The sequence below is a fragment of the Oryzias melastigma genome, linkage group LG17 (assembly GCF_002922805.2).
Source record: "Oryzias melastigma strain HK-1 linkage group LG17, ASM292280v2, whole genome shotgun sequence".
Classification (NCBI taxonomy): Eukaryota; Metazoa; Chordata; class Actinopteri; order Beloniformes; family Adrianichthyidae; genus Oryzias; species Oryzias melastigma.
The window spans coordinates 26828613-26841081 of NC_050528.1; the positions used below are offsets into that span (position 1 = coordinate 26828613).

Sequence of the window (12469 nt, forward strand, 5' to 3'; positions counted from 1 at the left end):
AATGTAATCGTTTTTAAAAGTTTTTTTTTTTCCTTTCAATTCTTGCAAGCTGTCAGAAAAAAAAAAAAAGAATAAACAACACGGAGTAACATTATTTGTCTTGGACTGCAATATTAAGTAAATGTTTCTTTCACAGGCTCATATAAACAAATGATGTGTGAAAGCAGTGTAAAGCGTACCTGTGAAGAAGTTGGGATGAGTCCCTGGAGCAGCTTCATCTGTTGCCATAGAGACACCACCCAAATGATTGTTTTGTTTTTTGCTTCAACTTTAAAAAGGATGTTCGCTGTTCTCTCATTTTCCATGAGAAGGACCAAGCCTGTGTCCAGCTGCTGTGCCGCAAACTGAAAGGAGATAGAAACACGTTTTAACTCTGACACCAAGTAGATTCAACCATGGTCTTTGAGATCCACCATCCTGCTTGTTTTCTAAGTACCCATGCCTTACTTGATGCTAATTACCCGGATCAGGTGTATTTGGTCAACCAAAACCTTGAATCCCTTGATCCAGGTGATCAACATGGGACAAGGCTAGGTAGGAAACAAGTAGTGTGGACCTTTAAACCAGGGTTAAAGATAATTGTAATGAATCAGTATAGATGAAAGCCCTGCACCTGGAAATGTGCGTCCGCTTGAAAGGAGCTCATCAAGCCTCTTTGAAGCAGAGCCTTGACGTGTTGGAGCAACTTAAAGGAGAAATGCCATCGAGGGGTGACGTGATCTGTCCTGGTTCTGAGAAACTGTATTTTTAAATGTTCAGGTCCTGCTTGCAATTCTGCCAGGACTAATAACCGATCAACATCAAGGGTCCACTCCAGCAGGGCACTGCTGCTGACAGACACACCTTAAACAGGAAGGCAGACTCATGTTTTTACAATGGAGTCAACGAAAACAAAAAGATACATCCTCTTTACACAATAAGGCTTCAAGTTCTAAAAAAAATGTGTTTTCAGTTTGTCAAGATGCATCTCTGACTGCCGACATGTGACTAACTTGGTCTGGGAAATCACATTGATGGATTTTTAAAGATGTAGGCCCAACAGCGCCTCTACTATCTGAGGAAACTGAGGAACGCTCACATTCCCAGACCTTTGATGTTGAACTTTTATAACTGTGCCATCAGCAGTGTTCTGACATATGGACTGCTAGTGTGGTTCTCCAGCTGCACTAGGGCTGACCAACAGGCACTCCAGCGAGTGGTGAAAGCAGCCGGTAGAATCATTGGAATGACTCTGCCAGGAATCAGCACCATCTACTCCACTCGCTGTCTGAGAAGAGTCCACAACATCCTGCGGGACCAACATCACCCGGCATACCACCTCTTTCACCTGCTGCCCTCAGGGAGAAGGTACAGGTCCATACAGGCCAGAACAGCCAGACTGGCCAACAGTCTATATCCACAGGCTGTGAGGCTTCTGAACTCTGCCCCTCTCTCGTCTCTGCCCCACTCTCATGGACAATAACCAGCTGGAACTGTCTCTCACTTGTTTACACTGGGCTAAGGGGTATTTATTATTATTTATTATTATTATTATTATTATTATTTGTAAATCTGAAGTATGGAGTACAGATGCTTTAAACGCAATTTTGTTGTTTCTCTGTGACAATGACAATAAATTGAATTGAATTGAATGTAAAATGATGCAGAAAATAAATATTTGGTCAATAACAAAAGTTCATCTCAATAATTCTTAATGTAACCCTGGCTGTCAATGACAGAAGTTAAATCTTTCCTGTCGGTCATCACCGGGTTTACACTCACTGGAGCTGTTATTTTGGTCCCACATTCCATGCAGATCTTATGAAGAGCTGTGATACCTGTAAACTGTCACAGGCAACAAAGACTTTCGACTCCCTCCACCGATTCTCATTGGGTTGAGTGAGATAACTTGCATAAGTGGTACTATTCTGCTGCACTGTACATCCAAAGATTTATCAATTCTTCAAAATTCTAATGTAGCACAACGAAAGTAATTTATGATTCTTAGTAGACGTTTACAAGCAGAAGTTAATGATCCAGACATATTAATTTAACAGATACTAAAAAAATTGCATATGTTAAAAAGGTCAACCTTCAGTAAAGGAGTGAGATTGCCCTACAGCTCCATCCAGGTTGGTAGGCAGAATGCTACGGCTGGGCATGGAGTGCCTCAAGTCTGCTGACAGAGACAGCCTCAGACTTCTGGATGTTTTTAGAGACCTTTTGACTTGGGCCAGCAGAGTCCTAGGTCCATAAGAAAAGGAGCCACACAGAAAGATGCTAAAGTAAAAGAGAAATTGACAAAGATAAAAAAAGAAGGAAAAAAAACATCATAGTCAAAATGTTGATTAGAAGAAATGTGAGCAAATAAAACAAAACAAAGAAGTAAAGAGTATTGGCTCAACCTTTCTAGTGACAGATTGGCAGATATGTTTGCAAACAGGTTGGTGACCATTGGCAATACGCTCTGGGTGAAGTTGAGCTCAAGTCCTGCATTTCTGGTTCCTTCTAGAACTGAGTGGGACATGAGGCAGTCCAGAATCACTCTGTCTTTTCCATTAACACTCATATGAACTGAGCTGTTCATTTTGCCAGGTACAGAAATGTCTGCAGAGGCCTTAACCTTGAAAAAGAAAGCATTGAAATCATCAGACATTGTGACTGCTGCAATAACACTGAAACAACAGAAAGGCAGCTTACCTGCAGAGCTTTTGGAATCTTTGACTTGAAGGGATGACTAAGAGAAGAATGCAGGTCAACTCTATCTGATGTCCCATTTATCTGCACAAAGAGCTAAAAAAAAAAAAAGTTACCTCCCTACCAGCAGCCCACCATACCTGGTTCCTACTGGTAGAATGTTCACTCTGACACTGGAGGGTTGCGGGTTTGAATGCACTGTCAGGTCATACCAAAGACTCCAACAATGGAGACCAGAGTCTTTCAGCTCAGCACTCAGCATAAATGGGTGGCCAAAGCAAATCGACCATGCAAATCGTAAACAGAACTTTCGTACTGGATCTGTCATGGCCAAGGTAAACAACAACTGTCACTGGTGCTGTTCACCAAAAGTGTGTCAGTAGAAATTGGATTACTGTGCGTCAAACAAAGAGAGGAAGATGGCAGATGTGTAGATAGAGAGAGAAAGGAAAGGACTTATTCACAATGGCCTCTGCTATGTGTATTCAAGTTACCACTTCCAATGGAAGTCTATGTAAACACATGTATATCCCCTTGCGCTCTCTTATGGGGTCCAGATGACCCTACCCTTACATTGATGTGTGATCCCTCCTATGATAAAGATGAAAGGATTTTAAGTCTGTCACGGACACCAGTGAAGATTAAGAAAATAATTGAAATAACATTTTCAACGCGCTGTCTTGTGGGTTCCAGGTGACCCCACTCCCTATGTAAACATGCCTAGTATAACACTGGTGATATACAAGTTGCAGGCTTCTGCGTTCAAAAATTTTTTGTTCACACATACACATCTGCCATCTTCACACTGAGGCAACCGTGGTGCAGTGGTAGGGTGGTTGAGACTCCTGATCGGGAGATTGTGGGTTCGACTCCCACCTTGCCCGCCCATGTGTCGAAGTGTCCTTGGGCAAGACACTGAACCCCGAATTGCATCTGGTGGGAGGTTGGCGCCAGTGTTCAGCAGCGGAGCCACCACCAGTGTGTGAATGTGTGTGTGAATGGGTGAATGGGTCTGTGACTGTGAAGCGCTTTGGGCTCTCGACGGAGGGTAGAAAGCCCTATACAAGTATACACCATTTACACATAGCTACACAAGTTTATTGAACACAACTGAAAGTTAAACCAGGTCAAACTTTGACCAATCAGTGACTTGGATTAGGTAGTCACATGTCGATAGTTTCCCTTTTAATTCACGGAAGGGCCAAACATTTGAAAATTGATCATGAAGGAGAAATAAATAACTATGGATTGTGCCCGGCTGAAATTATATGACACCAAGTCTTTTATATCGGAATAGAACTGTGAAAGAAAAAGCCTGGAGCGAGATTTGTGAGAATTGCACCGCTCTGATATTTCACACTAAACTTCTTTCAATGGTAGGTACCAGACATGCAATAGTAAACAGCAGAAAAAGAAGAAGAAGCCCCTCCCTACTCATCCATTGTGAACACTATATGTTGAACACCTGTCAAATGTCCGGAGTTAACATAACATTAGAGTGAGAACTATAAATGCAGGAACAATGACTAGTAAAACTCGAGTTACCCAACATGATTGGAAAGAATACAGGTTGATATCCTGTATGTTCAAGAGATGAGATGGAAAGAGAGTAAGGCTTCTAGATTGGGAGGAAGTTCAAACTGTTTTGTTTTAGGGTGAAGAGTCAAGAGCAATGGAGAATGTAGGAAAAAGATGAAGAGATGTGTCCAACCAGACCTGAATGAGTCGTTTAGAGACATTAGCAGAGCTGGAGGTAGCAGAGATGAAGATATTGAGGTTGTCTGTGGGAGAAATGAGGATGGATAGGATCAAGAATGAATACAGAGGATCAGCTCATGTTAGATGTTTTGAAGATGAATGTAGGAAAGCCGACTGAGATGGTTTGGACACATTGAAATGAGGGACAGTGATGATGTAAGGTGATGAAATGATGCTGGGGTTGGAGCTGCCAGGAAAGAGGTCTAAAGGAAAACAAAAGAGGAGATTCGTAGATTTAATGAAGGAGAACATGGTGGTGATTGTGAGTGAAGAGGATTAGATGAAGGCAGATGCTTTTGTGTGGGGAGCTCTGAAGAGAAAAGGCAAAGACAACTCATTAAAATCCACTTCAAGTTTAACCCACCTGGCATTCCTGTCGTTCTACTCTCAGACGTCCTCTGGTTCGATAGTCAAACTCATCATTGTCTTTTATGCCCCAACACATGTCTCCTTCCATTAGAGCAGATGAAGGCAGCTGCAGCTTTAACAAAACACAGCAAGTATTCACATGTGAGACTTATTTACTGTCTATCATTGGTCATAAGATTGGTCACTAAGAAATTATATTTTAATGCATTTCAGGTATTAAACCTAACCACGTCATTGGATAATCTACATGTATATTGAAGGAGCTTACCTCAAGCTGCTGAGTGAAAGTTGCTTTAACTTTAAGCGCTTGATAATTTAAAGGCAAATGTTTCTCCTGAAATTCCCCAGAGAAAGTCAGTCTTTCCTTATTTTTCACTTGAAAAATTCCACTTATGTCTTTGTGGGTCTGAAGGAGAGAATGAACATGCATTCATTTTTTTATCTTTATGTCCAGCATTCTAGAATTAGAAACATTCAGTGAATTTTCAGGTATCCTAATTTTAAAAAAATAGTATTCCTCAACTTATTACCTGAAAAATCACCACATCCTCTTTGGCTGTTATTATCGTTTACTGTTCACAAATTATATTTCAAGAAAAATGTGTTTTATTAGAGATGCTGATTGGTTACCTGGTTGCTGGAGATAGCAATGCAGACTGTAGAGTTTGATGGAATTATGTCTGGACTGAATGGATGGAACAGTCCAGAGCAAAGCTGAAAAAAATAAATCAATTAGGGTCTATTTGCACCAGGTGACCAATACCATACTGTGCTCTGGTCACAGGTCACACTTCTCTATGGCCAGCTCTTATACTGCCAACAACCTTCTGAGCCGGAAAAAGGGTGGTAGTGTTACTTTACCAGTCCAGGTTCGGATCATGTTTCAAATCAGTAAGTATCAATCATATCAAATATCAAATGTGAGATACTTATTGATTACATTAGGATACATTACATTATTCCAGAAGTCATTAGTACTTTTCACAGGTCAAGTATTAAAGTACAGTACTTGTATTAAGTGGAGTCCTTATTTATTATGATTATAAAGGATTATTATATTAATTATCTTTTTTCTGCGTGATGTTTGATATGAGTAGGTCACCAATGCAACCTGTCATTTTATGTGTAAAGTCTGACAAACTTATTATTTCAACACTAAGTAATACAAAGAAATAAAAGAACTGTGTTCCAACTTAAGAGTCTAGTCAGTGGTTTGAAGTACCCAGTTAATAACTGTGTCTGTTAGAAAGCTGCCATAAAACATGCATTTAATATGCTTTCTGATGAAATAAATAACACATGGTGGTCAATGTTAACAAGCTGCAATGTTTAAGAAGAGAGTCAACATCTGGGTAAATAAAACTTAACTTACAGAAAGGTTTGAGGGTTTGTATTCCAGAGTCAGGGTGTGGAGAATGTCTGTATTATTGAAAGTAGCTTTAGTCTCCAGGATATAGTGGTCTTTGTGGAGGTCAGCAGTAAAGGTGTTTTGCAGAAGGAGGTCCTGGGGGAAGGACTGGAAAGGCTGCCTGTTCAAGATACAAATCCATATCAAAATTTAAACCATATCTAACATACATAGAGACCAACAATTGGAAATGATGTCCCAGATCAAGACACAAACCTCAGCTGAAGCACTGCAGTCTTCTGATACATCTTTTGGTCCCTCCTTATTTCCTCTACTGACACCTTCAATGCCACTTCAGTGGTTGGACTCCTTGGTTTTGATGAGCTCATACTCAATGTCATCTGTCTTTTTCTCAACTTCTTAAACAAAACCATAATAAGACAAAGAATATCAAAATACCATCAGATCCCCAAACTTTAAAAGAAAAACTATTCAGCCAAAGTACCTTATTAACAGAGTCCAGAGCAGCAGCAAAGCTGATGTTTTGCTTGCCGTAAGAAGCACTAATGTGCAGAGCGCGGATGAATTTAGACATTTCCAGAGAGATGTTTCCTCTCAGGGGAAGAGTCCACAGTGAGCTGAGGGAGACAGAAGCCTCAACAGGCCACTTCCTCACAGCACTCTGCACCCCTACCTGCCAAGATCCAGAGGAGGAAAGCCCCAATTTATAAAAAAAGTGGAGATTTCTTTTTAATTAATAAAATATGAAAAGACTTTCAAATGATGTAACCAAAACTGTAATTCGTAACATGAAATTAAAAACATATTTGTTCACTTCAGCACATAATGAGCCTATTTCAAATTTTCTAGACAGGATTAACATCTTACTTGAAGGTAGGTGGTGGCTGGTGTGTAGAGCAGAAGTCTGACCTCCTTGTCTTTGTTCCTGCACCTGTAAAAGCCCTTCATTTTAAGGTTACGGATGCTCAGCCACTTGCTGGCCATCAGCTCTGATGTGAGCTGCAGGGTGTGGCGGCGAACCTGGCTCAGCTTATGGGAGGTATAGACGTACACCCAGGGAGTATCCATGTTAAAGATGGCTGAACCATAACAAAGAATGATGATTTGAGTGTTCAAGTGGACAATTCTCACATGCAACAATTAAGACAGGGTTATTCATACCTTCCCATTTCGTCTGCTGAAAACCTTTAGTTAAATGTTTCCAGTGTAATTCAGCTACTAGTGGTATCTGGTTGTTGTAATTGATTTTTAAATGCGTCCTACTTTCAGAACCAAGCTGCATTAGGTGAGAGTGCAGAAGTTGAATTCTACAAATGAGATTTTTTTCCGGTACTTGTAGATTGAACTGGAAAAAAGACAAAGAATATATGAATGTAAACATCAGACAGTGAAAAGCCAGGAACTACAGGAAGGCTTACTTCCACCATGTAACTGGTGTGGTTTGGACTGGACTGGTTCTTGAAGGACTGGTTCAGGAAGAATATGTGTTTGTTGTTCCTATCATCCCAGTTTTTGCCATAGCTTACATCCAGGACTGTATAAAGGTGGCTGGATCCTTCTTCATGCCTGAAGTGGATCTAAACAGGAGACATCATTTAGTGAAACCAACCTGGAAGCTGATCCTTGTGAAGTATTACATTGTGAGACCACTGCATGTTAGTAATGTGGGTTTGTATCTGCAGTAACCTGGTGGTTAAGGGGATCAGTATTGGTGCAGTGGAATTCATGATCAGCCCTCATGATGTATGTGAGGTTTGCATCTCTTTCGCTTTTCAGTTTCTGCGACGTGTAGCATTCCTGGTGCAGAAGCCTGGCGTCAGCTGCAAGAATATTTTAAAAAAGATACAATTTTCAGAGTTTATAAGGGAACAGCAGGGAGATTTTCTACAAACGAATTCAATTAATAACCATTTAATTTGTCACGTTACCTGATACAACATAGAACATTTTAACTTTTGAATTGTCAAATATAAGTGACCAAGAAGTTGACAGTTTAAGAGATGAGTTTTGGAAGCTCATGGCACTTTAAAGGCACCATGTACTTGTTCTCTGGGGTGTGGTGAGGACACATTCTCTTTTTGTAAAAAAAATGATGGCTTTAGTCTTTTTGAACAAAAAAAACACTGACTTTTTTCAACTATATCTCTGTGGCTGTGCACTGATCCATCCATCATCCATCCTTCCTTCCATCCATCCGTCATCCATGCATCCTTTCATCATCCATCCATCCATCCTTCCTTCCATCATCCATCCGTCTATCCATCCATCCTTCCATCCTTCCATCATCCATCATCCATCATCCATCCATCCTTCCTTCCATCATCCATCCTTCTATCCATCCATCCATCCTTCCATCATCCATCCTTCCATCATCCATCCTTCCTTCCATCCATCCGTCATCCATGCATCCTTTCATCATCCATCCATCCATCATCCATCCTTCTATCCATCCATCCATCCTTCCATCCTTCCATCATCCATCATCCATCCTTCCATCCTTCCATCATCCATCATCCATCCATCCTTCCTTCCATCATCCATCCTTCTATCCATCCATCCTTCCTTCCATCATCCATCCTTCCATCATCCATCCATCATCCATCCATCCTTCCTTCCATCCTTCCATCCATCCATCCTATTATCCATCCATCATCCAGCTTTCTGTCCATCCATCCATCAATCCTTCCATCATCCATCCATCCATCATCCATCCTTCTATCCATCCATCCTTCCATCCTTCCATCATCCATCTTTCTGTCCATCCATCCTTCTATCCATCCATCCTCCATCAATTAATCAATCCATCCATCCATCCATCCATCCATCCATCCATCCTTCCTTCCATCCATCCTTCTATCCATCCATCCTTCTATCCATCCATCCATCATTCCATCATTCCATCATCCATCAATCCATCCATCCATCCTTCCATCCATCTTCTGAACCCACTTAATTCCTTTCCATTGTGTTGTTGGGGCCTATCCCAACTACTGTCACCCAAAGGCCAAGTTTCCCTGGACAGTTGTCTGACTATTGTTCTACATAAGTGACAAATCTAATGTTGTGGACACATTTTTTTAACTATCTACCAACAGTTAATTCAAAATTAGCTGATTAAATAACAAGGATGAGAAAAATGAAAATTGCCTGATTTCTAGATTTTCCTAGTTTGAATCCAGAATATACATGATCTCATAAATGGAAAGAGAAAAACACAAAATGACAACAAAAAAATGATTAGATCTTCAAAACTAAAAAACCCTTATAAGGAATGCGTAACAATCTATTTTTTGTGCTTTTAAGGTGCAGCGAACCAAACGCTAAAGCAGAAGTGGACAAAAGAGAATCTTAATCCCCCAAAATAAAATGCAGTGAAACATAAAAATAATACTAAGTTTTAACATGATGGAAAACTTTATACCACATTGTTGGTCCTTTGAGAAAAAAACAGAATGGGAGGCAGAGCCTTCATAAAAAACTACAACTGTCAGCTTCAATTCAGGAGGAAGACACTATCTATCTTTAGGGTTAGACTAGAAACTTTCCTTTTTGAGAAAAGTTGTCGCAAATAATGGTCTGAATGACCCCGCTATAGGTCTAGACTACCAGCTGTTGTTCAAGGATGTTCTTTTTTTCTCTCTTTGTGGTTCACGTCTTTGTTCTACCAACATGCCTCTCTTCTGTCCCAAAGCAGATATTTTAGTGTTTTTGTATTTAATCTGTCGTTTCTCTTAACTCTGACTAACCATTTATAGTATACTTCCTCTTTCTGAATCTGGTTCTACTGGTAGGTTTTCCTGTTTAGCTATTTAAAGCGAGTTGTTACTGCACAGATACCTATTTTTTAAACTCTACTTGACTTTAGCTAATAATGACCATATTTAATGAATCAAATGTGACATAAGTGTGTTTTTGTTTGTTTGTTTTTTTATTTTCTAATTAATGCATTTCATTATTTCTATAATAAATTTGAAAAATGTGTGTTTTTGTCCTGTACTATCCACAATCTTATGCTTGAAATGAACAAGATCAATAAATTAATCACTACACTGAGTTATTCCACAAATTCCTTAATATATTGGTTTGATCAATTATTGTAGTTTGGGTTGATCAACTGTTACTTATAGGAAACAAAAGACCTCATGCGAAGCCTGGGCATCTTTGGTTAGACTGCTGCCTCGCTACCCGTAAGAAAACAAAGGGATAAATATTAAAAAAAAAAATTCTTTCAGTTGGTTATTACGATTGTTTTATGTTGGGGAAATTTGATATAAGATACTTTGACACTAAATAGTAAATTGCATTTACATACATTGTGCTTTCTACCTTCACTCAGGCCCAAGTCCTGTTCACCCAAACACACACATTCACACTGATGGTGGTAGAGATGCCAAACCACCCGGAGCAATGTGGGGTTCAGTAATGCTTAAGTACAGTACGACACACAGGCAGGTAAAACAGGATCCAAACATGGAACCTTCTGATCAGAGGTGTTACATATTATGACATCTTAAAATTGTTGCCATGTCTTTGCTTTATTGTTTTTGCCTTTTGTGTTCAGTTCAAGGACAATCCCCAGATTGCAAAAATTAAATACAATCAGGGTAAAGCAGCAAAGATTGTTTGAAAAGTATCTGTACAGCTCTGTTGGGGAATTTTCTATCCAAATGTTTTGATAAATCAACTGTTAAATGAATCACAATGTTTATATTAATTACCTGTAGCTGTAATTTGTGCCTATGATTCTTATTTTTGATCCAAAATACATACTGCACATAAACCTGCTTATTATATCATGTTTTTGTCCACAGACTGGAAAAGGAGCCAAAATTAAGAGTGGCATGAGGCAAGCACCATGCACATTTAAGCATGTCTACCCATGCAGATGTTAAATTCATCAATTAGCCTACAACTCTGCGGGTTTCTGGGGTGTCTTCAGTGTCTGGTTGCTCCATTTTCTGTGTGATTTTATTGCTAAGTTTTTCAAAAAACTGTTTAAAGTGAAACACTTCCAATGTAAAAGCTTGTGCGATAATGCTGCATTATCTTATCTATTAAGAAAAAATGATCATAACATAACGCAATTTTTATTATCATAGAATTTATGTTGAAAATATTATTTAACACTTAAAAATAATAAACACATATTTTTTCATATTAACAGATTGTGTTAAGGTCAGATCAAGGTCAGGTCCTGGACTAGTTTTAAAAGGGCCTATTTAAGTACTATTAACTTACACTCTTTAACAATGCTTTTTTGACAGCAAAGCTTTAGCCATCTGAACATTGACATATATAGAGATGGACAAAGCACCTGTGACGTCACTCATAGAAAATGCCTTAACTCCACTTCCAACAAAATTAAGTCAATTCAGTCGTCATTTTTCCACGGTACGCGCTTTGTCATTTTGGAAGTAAGCAGTGATTGGTCCAAGTCAACATTTCTATGGTAACCTCTCTTGCTAATCTGGAGCGAGCTTGTTGGGAAGCCACATCACTTCCACTGAAAGCGGGCTCAGGAGAATCTGTCAATTAAATGTTTTGAATGTTCAAGGCGGGGCCAGCACACATCACATGCTTTTATTGAGGCTTCTGATTGGCCAGTTTAGAACTTGAACGACTTGCGATAAAGAAAGTATACCATGAAAAAAAATTGGTTTAGCAGAAACATGTTAAAACAATGTCAACAATGTTCATTTTCATGGCACTTTCGTATATCAAACTTTTTTAATATCTACCACTGGTTATGTTAACCAAACAAAAATGTTTCAACCAATTTCAGCTGAATCCTTTAATCCTGAAGGACAGTATCCATAAATGTGACTTATCACTGTTTGGGGAATTCCTCCTTACCTCCCACACTGTATTTCAGTCTGAGCCCAGAGTGCCATGATCCCCCCTTTGACTCCATCAGCCCCAGCAGCCTACATCCAACCACTCCAGGGAAGAGGAGCTCAGCCTCCAGGGAGTACTGCGTGGTGCTGCTGTCCCACCGTCGCTCCACAGCAACTGAAAACAAACATTAGAGTCCGTAAAATCTAAATTACCTCCTGGAGATTGCGGAAAAAGTACCAAAACTTACCTGACAGGGACGCCACTTCACTTAGTAAGTTCTTCAGTGTGGCAGAAATGCTGGTCTTCCTACCCAGCTCTTGGGTGACGTTTGCAGATAGGATCAGGGGATGGTCGTCAGAAGACAGTTTAGCCTCAAGGTAATAGTGTGTCCTCTGCTCGGAAAGAACTGTGTGGGTGTCGACCAAACCCTGTGGTGGATGAGATCACTGTTAAATCTATGCA

General features: G+C 39.8%; 1 protein-coding gene across 2 annotated transcripts in view; it reads right to left on the minus strand.

Annotated features, from left to right (window-relative positions):
• The window catches only part of LOC112147563, a 31260-nt gene extending 18806 nt beyond the window's left edge, over positions 1-12454 (minus strand). For both annotated transcript variants that reach the window (XM_036216160.1, XM_036216159.1), the window contains exons 1-17: positions 12255-12454; positions 12026-12181; positions 7859-7992; positions 7591-7749; positions 7334-7517; positions 7040-7251; positions 6657-6845; positions 6428-6570; positions 6176-6332; positions 5434-5517; positions 5072-5209; positions 4799-4915; positions 2680-2772; positions 2385-2602; positions 2072-2259; positions 614-843; positions 180-344 (exon numbers count right to left, since the gene is read on the minus strand). In XM_036216160.1, the coding sequence (XP_036072053.1) occupies positions 180-344; positions 614-843; positions 2072-2259; positions 2385-2602; positions 2680-2772; positions 4799-4915; positions 5072-5209; positions 5434-5517; positions 6176-6332; positions 6428-6570; positions 6657-6845; positions 7040-7251; positions 7334-7517; positions 7591-7749; positions 7859-7992; positions 12026-12083 (2469 nt within the window). In that variant the 5' untranslated portion in view covers positions 12084-12181; positions 12255-12454. The remainder of the gene's footprint in view (positions 1-179; positions 345-613; positions 844-2071; positions 2260-2384; positions 2603-2679; positions 2773-4798; positions 4916-5071; positions 5210-5433; positions 5518-6175; positions 6333-6427; positions 6571-6656; positions 6846-7039; positions 7252-7333; positions 7518-7590; positions 7750-7858; positions 7993-12025; positions 12182-12254) is intronic.
• Positions 12455-12469: the final 15 nt, after the last annotated feature.